This window comes from Ranitomeya imitator, chromosome 3, assembly GCF_032444005.1.
Source record: "Ranitomeya imitator isolate aRanImi1 chromosome 3, aRanImi1.pri, whole genome shotgun sequence".
Lineage (NCBI taxonomy): Eukaryota > Metazoa > Chordata > Amphibia > Anura > Dendrobatidae > Ranitomeya > Ranitomeya imitator.
The window spans coordinates 379551504-379563847 of NC_091284.1; the positions used below are offsets into that span (position 1 = coordinate 379551504).

The window sequence follows — 12344 nt, forward strand, 5'->3', positions numbered from 1 at the left end:
GCCGTTCCAAGGCCTGGAACGGGATGTATGGGAACGGCCAGTCCTACCCAGCTGTTTTGGCCGTTCCTAAAACCTGGATCCAAAATCTGTGCCTAATAAAAAAAACTGTCATACTTCCTATATGTAAGTGTAAATATATAGTGGGGAAAATAAGGATTTGATACACTGCCAATATTAAGTTTTTTCACCAACAAAGAAAGGAGAGAGCTGCAATTTTTATCTTAGGTACAGTTCAACTGTGAGAGACAGAATCTTTAAAAAAAAATACAGAAAACCACATTGTATTACTTTGTTCGTAATTAATTTGCATTTTATTGCATGAAAAAAGTATTTTATACAATAGAAAAACAGAATTTAGTATTTGGTACAGAAACCTTTGTTTGTAATTACAGAGGTCAGACGATTCCTCTAGTTCTTGACCAAGTTTGCACACACTGCAGCAGGGATTTTGGCCCACTTCTCCAAACAGATCTTCTCCAGATCTTTCAGGTTTTGGAGCTGTCGCTGGGCAACAGTGAGTTTCAGTGAGTTTCAGCTCCCTCCAAGATTTTCAATTGGGTTCAGGTTTGGAGACTGGCTAGGCTACTCCATGACATTGAAATGCTTTTTACGGAGCCACTCAATAGTTGCCCTGGCGGTGTGCTTTGGGTCATTGTCATGCTGGAAGACCTAGCAATGACACATCTTCAATGCTCTTACTGAGGGATGAAAGTTGTTGGCCAAAATCTCGCGATACATGACCCCATCCATACTCCCTTTAATACAGTGCAGTTGTCCTGTCCCCTTTGCAGAAAAGCACCCCAAAGTATGATGTTTCCCCACCATGCTTCAAGGTTGGGATGGTGTTCTTGGGGTTGTACTCATCCTTCTTCCTCCAAACACGGCAAGTTGAGTTGATACCAAAAAGTTCAATTATGGTCTCATCTGATCGCATGACCTGATCCCGTGCCTCCTTTGGATCCTCCAGATGGTCATTGGCAAACTTCAAACAGGGAGCAGGGGGACCTTGCATGCCCTGCAGGATTTTAATCCATGACGGCGTATTGTGTTACTAACAGTAATGTTTGAGACTTGAAGAGGAAAAGTGGAGACTCTCAATGTAGGAGTCCATATTCAAAGAGGTAGCATAAATTGCGCATCCAGTGGTGTGCCCATCCTGCTGGTGAACACACCACTGGATAAGAAGAAGATGGGATTCGTAGATAGGACTCCATCTAGGTAAAATTCAAACAAGCTTATTTAGTACATGATTAAAATAAAAAACGCATAAAAACAACCTTACGCATTTCTGGTCCTTAGACAGCTCTTTGGTCTTGGCCATGGTGTAGAGATTAAAGTGTCATTGATTATGTGGACAGACGTGTCTTTTATACAAGTAACAAGTTCAAACAGCTGCAATTAATACAGTAATGAGTGCAGAGTATGAGGGTGTCTTAAAGAAAAACTAACAGGTCTGTGACAGCCAGAATTCTTGCCGGTTGGTAGCTGATCAAATACTTATTTCATGCAATAAAATGTAATTTTAATATTTAAAAATCATACAATGTGATTTTCTGTTTTTTTATTTTTAAATTCTGCCTCTCACTGCTGAAGTGCATTTACTATAAAACTTACAGATCTCTCCATTCTTTGTAGGTGGGAAAGCTTACAGAATCAGCAGTGTATCAAATATTTATTTTCCATACTGTGTATGTATATATATATATATATATATATATATATATATATATACACACTGTGTGCACAATTATTAGGCAAGTTGTATTTTAGAGGATTATTTTTATTATTGATGAACAACTATGTTCTCAATCAACCCAAAAGACTCATAAATGTCAAAGCTTAATATTTTTGGAAGTTGGAGTGTTTTTTTTTAGATTTGGCTATCTTAGGAGGATATCTGTTTGTGCAGGTAACTATTACTGTGCAGAATTATTAGGCAACGTAATAAAAACCAAATATATTCCCATCTCACTTGTTTATTTTCACCAGGTAAACCAATATCGCTGCACAAAATTTAGAAATAAACATTCTGACATGCAAAAACAAAACCCCAAAAAATAAGTGACCAATATAGCCACCTTTCTTTATGATGACACTCAACAGCCTTCCATCCATAGATTCTGTCAGTTGCTTGATCTTTTTACGATCAACATTGCGTGCAGCAGTCACCACAGCCTCCCAGACACTGTTCCGAGAGGTGTACTGTTTTTCCTCCCTGTAGATCTCACATTTTATGAGGGACCACAGGTTCTCTATGGAGTTCAGATCAGGTGAACAAGGGGGCCATGTCATTATTTTTTCTTCTTTGAGACCTTTACTGGCCAGCCACGTGTGGAGTAGTTGGAGGTATGTGATGGAGCATTGTCCTGCATGAAAATCATGTTTTTCTTGAACGATACCGACTTCTTCCTGTACCACTGCTTGAAGAAGTTCTCTTCCAGAAACTGGCAGTAGGTCTGGGAGTTGAGCTTCACTCCAAACTCAACCCAAAAATGTCCCACAAGTTCATCTTTGATGATACCAGCCCATACCAGTACCTCACCTCCACCTTGCTGGTGTCTGAGTCGGAGTGGAGCTCTTTGCCCTTTACTGATACAGCCTCTGGCCCATCCATCTGGCCCATCAAGAGTCAGTCTCATTTCATCAGTCCATAAAACCTAAAAGTCAGTCTTAAGATATTTCTTGGCCCAGTCTTGACGTTTTATCTTATGTTTCTTGTTCAAAGGTGGTCGTTTTTCAGCCTTCCTTACCTTGGCCATGTCCCTGAGTATCGCACACCTTGTGCTTTTTGTTACTCCAGTAACGTTGCAGCTCTGAAATATGATAAAACTGGTGGCAAATGGCATCTTGGCAGCTTCACGCTTGATTTTCCTCAATTCATGAGCAGTTATTTTGCGCCCTTTTTGCCCAATATGCTTCTTGTGACTCTGTTGGCTATTTGCCATGAAACGCTTGATTGTTCGGTGATCACGCTTCAAATGTTTGGCAGTTTTTTCAAGACTGTGGCATCCCTCTGCAAGACATTTCACAATTTTGGACTTTTCAGAGCCCGTCAAATCTCTCTTCTGACCCATTTTGGCAAAGGAAAGGATGTTGCCTAATAATTAAGCACACCTTATATAGGGTTTTGATGTCATTAGACAATACCCCTCCTCATTACAGAGATGCACATCACCTGATTTACTTAATTGGTAGTTGGCTCTCAAGTCTGAACAGCTTGGAGTAGGACAACATGTACAAAATGTATCATGTGATCAAAATACAACTTGCCTAATAACTCTGCACACAGTGTGTATATATCTACTATATAATTGTCTAAGGATCACTTCCATCTGTTTGTCTGTCTGTCTTTCTGTCTGTCTGTCACGGATATTCATTGGTCACGGCCTCTGTCTGTCATGGAATCCAAGTCGCTGATTGGTCGTGGCAAAACGCCCATGACCATTGCCACGACCAATCAACAACGGGCGCAGTCCGGCGGCAACATGGTCGCTCCTTCCTCCTCGCAATCAGTGCCCGCTCCGTACTCCCTTCCAGTCAGCGCTCACACAGGATTAATGGCAGCGCTAATGGACCGCGGTGTAACGCACTCCATTAATGCTGCTATTAACCCTGTGTGACCAACTTTTTTACTATTGATGCTGCCTATGCAGCCTCAATAGTAAAAAGATCTGTTAAAAATAATTAAAAAAATAAAAAGTCATTATATACTCACCTTCCGCCGCCTTTCCCGCTCCTCGCGACGCTCCGGTAACCGCTCCATGCAAGCGGCAGGTTCCGGTGGCAAGGAAGGTATGCGACAAGGACCTGCCATGACGTCATGGTCATGTGACCGCGACCTCATCGCAGGTCCTGCGCACCTGCACGAGAAGGACCTGCCGTGATGTCACGGTCATGTGACCACGACATCATCACGGGTCCTGCGCTACCAACCCTGGGACCGGAAGCTGCCGAGTGCACCGCACACAGGCGACATGACTACAAGGGCTCCCTCGGAAGGTGAGTATTATTATTATTATTATTTATTGTTATAGCGCCATTTATTCCATGGCGCTTTACATGTAAGGAGGGGTATACATAATAAAAACAAGTACAATAATCTTAAACAATACAAGTCATAACTGGTACAGGAGGAGAGAGGACCCTGCCCGCAAAGGCTCACAATCTACAAGGGATGGGTGAGGATACAGTAGGCGAGGGTAGAGCTGGTCATGCAGCGGTTTGGTCGATCGGTGGTTACTGCAGGTTATAGGTAGGTTTTCAGGCTCTTTTTGAAAGTTTCGATGGTAGGCGAGAATCTGATTTGTTGTGGTAGAGGGTTCCAGAGTAGGGTTGATACGCGAAATCTTGTATGCGATTGTGGGAAGAGGAGATAAGAGGGGAGTAGAGAAGGAGATCTTGTGAGGATCGGAGGTTGCGTGTAGGTAAGTACCGGGAGACGAGGTCACAGATGTATGGAGGAGACAGGTTGTGGATGGCTTTGTACGTCATGGATAGGGTTTTGTACTGGAGTCTCTGGGCAATGGGGAGCCAGTGAAGGGATTGACAGAGGGGAGAAGCCGGGGAATAGCGGGGGGACAGGTGGATTAGTCAGGCAGCAGAGTTTAGAATAGATTGGAGGGGTGCGAGAGTGTTCGTGGGGAGGCCACAGAGCAGGAGGTTGCAGAGTATATGTTTATTTTTTATTTTTTAACCTGTGACATACGTGGCTGGGCAATATACTATGTAGCTGGGCAATATACTACATGACTGGCCAATATACTATGTGGCTGTGCAATATACTACATGGCTCTGTGCTGTATACTACGTCACTGGGCAATATACTATGTAACTGGGCAATATACTACGTGGCTGAGCAATATACTACGTCACTGAGCAATATACTACGTGACTGGGCAATATACTACGTGGACATGCATATTCTAGAATACCCGATGCGTTAGAATCGGGCCACCATCTAGTATATATATATATATATATATATATATATATATATATATATATATATATATAGTAAGGTTACAGCCGGACAAGTCCTGGATGGGAGGTATGTGTTACCGTGGTAGCTAGCCTTGGTAATGCGGGTCCCAGAGAAGTGGGCTCCAGCATGGATAGTGCTGAGATATTTTTTTTTATTAGGCCCGCATTATGAGTACTTTACGTTGCTCATTTATTCCAAGAAGTATCCAATAGAAAATTACAAATAAGCCAGGACCAATGGGTTGCTTTTGTTTTGTCTAATATGTATTAAAATGCGTATGAACAGCAAGGGTGTGAAAAATACATACCGTATGTTTAATTTTCTCCACAGTAATGTTACTTCTATTTCATTTTGTATTAACAGTCATTCCATATGATGAAGCAAGGGTAATTACACTCAATAAAGAGGATCTTGAAGGTAAGCAAGTACACAAAGGATTTTAAATGAACAGTAAAGGAATATGTGTGATAGATAAAACAGGCCATTGTATTTATTATATATATATATATATATATATATATATATAAATATATATATATATATATAAATATATATAAATATATATATATATATATATATATATATATATAAACAGAATAAGAAAAGCAGCACAAAAAAATAGAAAAAGGTGGACTTTATTGCCTGAACGGCGTGGCAACGTTTCGGATGCAAAATCCTTTTTCAAGCCTTGAAAAAGGATTTTGCATCCGAAACGTTGCCACGCCGTTCAGGCAATAAAGTCCACTTTTTTCTATTTTTTTTGTGCTGCTTTTCTTATTCTGTTCATATTGTTGGAAGTCATTGGACTACTGGCTGGGAGAGCTTTGCACTGCATGAAGGTATTTTTTAGATGCTGTTCCAATTTTTTTTTTCTCTCTCTCTCTCTCTCTCTCTCTCTATATATATATAATATATATATAATTTTTATTTTTATTTTTGGGGGGGATTGTAAGGCTTACCCCAAATTTTGAGGAGAAAAATATGATTGTGCTTCTTATAATCCATGAGTCTTATTGCTTACCAGGGGGTGGGGGCTGCGGTGAAGCGGGGTCCCAGGGTAATTGCTGGAGAAGGCAGGAGTTGGGTGATGCTGCAGACCGCAGGCTGGGATGCGGGGGTGTTCCGATGTGCAGCGCGCTGCTGCGGGTGTCTGGTTCTGCTGCGGGTGTCCGGTGCTGCAGGGGTCTCCGGGGCTGCTGTGGGGTTCTCTGGTGCTGCTGCGGGGGTTTTCAGTGCTGCGAGGGCCCTGCCAACATTTTGTGGAAGGCCAGAGCCCCCCGCAGTTCCATGGTTTCCTATGAGGTGGACTCCGGGAAAATACTGAAGTGTGGACGAAATGCGCGTCGTGGTTGAGGGACACGGTACAGGCCCCACACACTGTGAGTATATCCGCAGAGGTTTCAGTCTATATAGTTATACTAACTATGGAAGAGTTGTTTGCTTTGGTGTATAAGGATTTGTGGCACCAGTGTGTGTTTAGCATTAGGAGCCTTGGACATTGCCAGGCTATGCTTTCATATGTAATTTAGGTGCATTTTGTTTCCTTTTCTTGTTTTTCTGCATTCATTTACCTCTAATATTATCCATTCACTATAGACTGTCCCCTTTAATCATTTTTGTTACATACTAATTATATATGTTATTGGTGTGTTTAAAGGAACCTAAAGCCTAATGTGTCTCTTACATCTGAGGTTACTTTTTTGTTTATTTTGTTCAAATTGGTTAATTTTACAAAAAGATTATTTAAAAAAAATCAATTAAAATTGTATTTTAAGTTGTGCATTTCTGTTCACTCCCTTTGGGTATCTTAGTGTAACAGATAGAATATGTAATTGAATGCCTAACACATCATTATTCTTGGATCCTCTAATGATAAATGATTTATTTATATAAAGTATATATATATATATATAGATATAGATATATATATATACACCATACATTTTGTCTTTTAACAGATGACACATTTCACATAATATAATGATCAGTTTCATTTTTCAGCACATAGCAAAGATGTAGTAGCTAGCTTACAGCTCTGGAATACAGTACATGTATTTTTTATGATTTTGAAATGCTGTTGCTACATTTACTAGATTAATTTGATCCAATTGTAGAAGTAACCTCACTCTGATGCATCGGTAAATCACAATGCACCTGTACAACAGGAGTCTTACCACTTTGCTCTGCCAACAGGGTGTCACTGCCAATGTCATGTTGATTGAGACGGTTCAGCCTAATGCAAAACAAAACTGTCTGTCAATCAACATGATTTCAGCATTGATGCTCATTAACTTAGCAAAGTGGAAGAGAAGAAACTGCTCTGTCAACATGACATCACAGGAAGCAGGAGATTAAGTGGCAGGAGCAGTCTAAAGGCCCTTTCACACATCAGTTTTTTGCTATCAGTTGCAATCCGCTGGATTTTGAAAAAACGATTCCAGTGACTGATGCCGCCAGATCTGTTTTTTTCTCATAGACTCGTATTAGCGACGGATTGCGACGTTTTATCGGTTGTTTGCTGGATTAGTCGAAAATTGTTTGTCCGGCGGCTGGAGACAAGAGACAAAGTAACGTTTTTTATGTACGTCGAAAAATCGGACAGCGACGGATCCATCGCCATCCGTTGTTTGCTCGAATAAAAGCCTATGGGTGCGGTATCCATCAAATGACTGAATCCAACGACATATTCCGTTTTTTTTTTTTAACTGAGCATGCTCCGATTTATTTTTGGATCAAATTAGCCAGATCTGCTAGTCGGATCCGTCGAAAAAACGAATCCGTTGCATCAGTTTTCACAATCTGAGATGGATCCGTCGAGCCAATGGATTGTGACTGACGGCAAAAAATTTATGTGTGAAAGGGGCCTAAGCCTTGAGGGATCATCACAGTGCAGCAGAGGCAAGTAGTTGCTAACTGCTCAGTCCCATAGGGAAAATAACAACAACAAAAAAACAGATAAGACCTTTTATTCTGGATACAGTATGTAGTTGATACTAATCAAAAACAACCTTACGACTAGTGGGAAGAGTGCATGACCAATACGGAGGCAATTGCAACTCTCTCTTGTACAGTATAATGCACATGTTCATGTATAATGAACTTATGTATCATGAATAACATAATATTATGTCCTCAGGAACACTATAATGTAATAACTATGACTATTATCTGACCATTTGTCATTCCAGTTAAAATAGATGATGTCAAAGAACCAACACCGCCAAAAAATGTCCATGCCTCAGAGGTCACTGAAGACTATGTTGTGCTTTCATGGGATGAACCTGATCCATGTGGCAAGGAGCCTGTTAAATACTATATAGAAAAGGTATACACTTACGCAATAATATTAATACTAACATTGTCAACTAGGTGACATAAGTAGACAAATAAAGATAGTGTTTCATATTGCCACTGAAAAATATACTAATTATTGAGTATTTTCAATAATGTGTCTACATTACTAGTGCATTGAAGGAAGCAACAGATGGGAAAGGATAAGCACCAGTCCCCATTCTCCACGGTTTTCTGTGATGGATCTTGAAAAAGGCAAATCTTACTGTTTCCGGGTACAAGCGGCAAACAAACATGGAGTCAGTGATGCGTCTACTGCAAGTTCTCCAATATCTCTTAAAGCTACGTTAGGTGACTGTCTCCATTCTCTCTACATACGTTTTCCATTTAAGCTTGTGTATGTACTAGATGTAAAGAGTAAGACATATCAAAGATAATTTATTAAAAAAAAACAACATAATATTATCAAGAAGAATAATGTACAGCGAGGTAAATGTCTGATGTATCTGAAGGATGTAGTAATAAGTACACAACCATCATAAAACAGGACTAAACCAAAACAGTATAAAAAATAAAAAATAGTGATCAACTAAAGCGAAGGGGGGTTGAGCCTCAGGCCCCAGGGCCATTTACGGCCCTCAATGACTTTTTATCAGGCCCCTTAGCAGATTCTCAGGGATCGCATTCTTGAGCAGGGAGGTGTATTTTGATTACAACCAGCTCATTAATTTCTTCTTGCTCTGTTTGCACACACACTGTGTTCACTACTGAACACTGAAGGGCATGCAATGAAAGATCACATCCTGACACCAGTGCTAGAGTCAGGATGTACTTTGTGGGCGGATTTTGTACAGCCCTTGAAGGATGGTGTAAATATCCAAATGGCCCTTGGCAGAAAAAAGATTCCTCACCCTTGGACTAAAGAATGGCCATCAAAGGCTAAAAATACAACAAAAACAGAAGATTGAACCCCAAAATTAATGGGTTTAATAACAGTGCAAAAGCCATTAAATTCTTTGTCACAGGATTGTTAGAGCACAAGGTATAATCTGTAATAGTACAAATGCTATTGCTATGATACTGCATATGTTTGTACAGAAGACTGGGAATAAAGCCCATTCAGCCTCTAGATGTGGAAAGCTGGTAGAGACATACCCCAAAGGACTTGCAGCGGTAATGTGGTCCTACAAAGTACTGACTCAGGAGGGCTGAATACAAATGCATCTCACAATTTTCAGATTTATATTTTTTTTTAATAATTAGAAAACCGTGTGTAATTTTACACTTCACAAATACTTGATACTTTGTGTTGGTATATCACATAAAATTCCAATAAAATAACCAATTTTGTGTAATGTAAAAAATGTGGAAAGGTTCACGGAGTATGAATACTTTTTTAAGACACTGTATATATAAATGCTATGAAACATTAGAAAACTATGATATGTTATACCAGGAGCTGCTGTCTAATGGTGTGTTGAGTGCAACAATAATAGCTAAATCAAAAACATCCCTCATCATAATAAACCTCCAAAACTAAACCTGGTTACACCATCATCACTGGTTAATAATGAATATTGGAAATATGCTCACAGCTACACTTAAAGGGACCTGTCACAAAAGCACCATTTACCTACGGATATAGTGCGGAATCTGCAGTTGTTGAGTGCTTTTCAGTTAAGGCTGCTTTCACACATCAGTTTTTCACAATTTACGACCGATACGTCGATTCGACGAGCAACCGGATTGAGCCTGACGGCAATAAACTGATGTGTGAAAGCAGCCTAACTGGAAGTTTCTTCTCTGTGCAGCCGCTCGCTTCAAGTTATTGGGAGAGTCGTACAGGGAGCTCATACATACCTTGTCACTATACAGTAAGCGCTGTAATCTCTCCCCGGTATATTGACTGACAGCCAGCTCTACATACACACATTGCAGAAAAGGCTGTCAGTCAAGCTGTAGGGGGAGTGATAATAATATGCTCAGTATATAGTGAGCACTAACTGTTTTGGCTCCCTGCACCACCCTGATGACTGAAAGCTAACAGCTGCAGAGAGAATATAAGTTCCTTATTTCCCTGTAGCCAATGTTCCATCTACACTGCCAAAAAATTTTTAAAGGTTATTTACCCTCAAATTACCAATAGGCAACCGGTTTTCATTAAGGCCTGTATCAACATTACAGTATCGTTGGCCAAACGCGCTGATATTGGTGGTATCACATGACAGTTTATTGTGTATGTGAGCCTCCTGACTCACCCCCAACAGTTGAGAAGGATCTAATTTTCCGTCAAATTTCCGGCATGTGATCCTTTTGTTTTCTAGCCTCAGTCAGAGTTGTCTGGCAATGGCTATGTTATAGAGAACACAGGAGTCCTTGTCCAACAATCCTGTGTATAAGGGATTCTGGAGAGATAGCTGTAGTCTGAATGATTTTTTGTCCGAAAGCTTTCTATTATACATGGGGGGCTATAGTGGTGCTTCAAGATCTAACAAGTTATCCACAGCATAGGTGACCAACCACTGAGACCCTCAATGATTGCCATAACAGGGGACTTGTACTTGAATTTCACTTTGTCCCATAGAGATTGAATGAAGTGTCCCTGGATGCACTATTCAAACAGGGGCTTCCAGTCCTCTATCATGGGGATACAAGGAGGTCCAGTGGATACACACCAATGATCTACTAATTAACACTTATCCTGTAGTTAGGTAATGGCTAGGGTTGAGCGAAACGGGTCGTTCATTTTCAAAAGTCGCCGACTTTTGGCAAAGTCGGGTTTCATGAAACCCGATCCGACCCCTGTGCGGGGTCGGCCATGCGGTACGCGACTTTCGCGCCAAAGTCGCGTTTCAATGACGCGAAAAGCGCCATTTCTCAGCCAATGAAGGTAAACGCAGAGTGTGGGCAGCGTGATGACATAGGTCCTGGTCCCCACCATCTTAGAGAAGGGCATTGCAGTGATTGGCTTGCTGTCTGCGGCGTCACAGGGGCTATAAAGGGGAGTTCCCGCCGACCGCCATGTTACTGCTGCTGATCTGAGCTTAGGGAGAGGTTGCTGCCGCTTCGTCAGAAGCAGGGATAGCGTTAGGCAGGGTCCATTAACCACCAAACCGCTTGTGCTGTAGCGATTTCCACTGCCCAACACCACCTTCGGTGTGCAGGGACAGTGGAAGCTACATTTTTTTTTTTTCCCCCTCAGCGCTGTAGCTCATTGGGCTGCCCTAGAAGGCTCCCTGATAGCTGCATTGCTGTGTGTACGCCGCTGTGCAAACCAACTGCTTTTTTCAAAGCACAAATCCTCTTGTTCCTTCCTTTCTGCACAGCTATCTTTTTGGTTTGTACACACTTTTTATTTAATTTGTGCATCAGTCCACTCCTTATTGCTGCCTGCCATACCTGGCTGAGATTACTGCAGGGAGATAGTAATTGAAGGACACTCCCTGTTTTTTTTTTTTTTTGTGGGAGATTAAGATTGACATTTCTGCTAGAGTGCCATCCCTGTCTGTGTCATCTCTCACTCAGTGGGCCATAGAAAGCCTATTTATTTTTTTGCTTGATTTGGGTTATAAAATCTACCTGAAAAAATCACTACATCAATCAGTGGGAGAAAAATATTGGCCTCAAGGCTTGTGTGCCACTCTTGACTCCTGTGTGCATCATCACTCACTCAGTGGGCCATAGAAAGCCTATTTATTTTTTTGCTTGATTTTGGTTCTAAAATCTACCTGAAAAAATCACTACATCAATCAGTGGGAGAAAAATATTGGCCTCAGGGCTTGTGTGCCACTCCTGACTCCTGTGTGCATCATCACTCACTCAGTGGGCCATAGAAAGCCCTTTTTTTTTTTTTTTGCTTTATTTGGGTTCTAAATTCTACCTGAAAAAATCAATAAATCAATCAGTGGGAGATTAATATTGGCCTTTGGGCTTGTGTGCCAGTCCTAAGCGTGCCATCTCTCTCTCTCAGATAGTGGGCCATAGAAAGCCTATTTATTTATTTTTTTTTTATTGGGTTTATAAATTTTCCCTGGAAAAAAAAAAAAAGTGGGAGATTAATATTGGCCTCTGG

At 41.0% G+C, this 12344-nt stretch overlaps 1 protein-coding gene across 1 annotated transcript in view; it reads left to right on the forward strand.

The window, feature by feature from the left end:
* MYOM3 (myomesin 3) overlaps positions 1-12344 on the forward strand; it is a 252275-nt gene that overhangs the window by 125465 nt on the left and 114466 nt on the right. The window contains exons 13-15 of the mRNA XM_069756945.1: positions 5345-5398; positions 8170-8306; positions 8446-8623. Coding sequence (XP_069613046.1) covers positions 5345-5398; positions 8170-8306; positions 8446-8623 — 369 coding nt within the window. The remainder of the gene's footprint in view (positions 1-5344; positions 5399-8169; positions 8307-8445; positions 8624-12344) is intronic.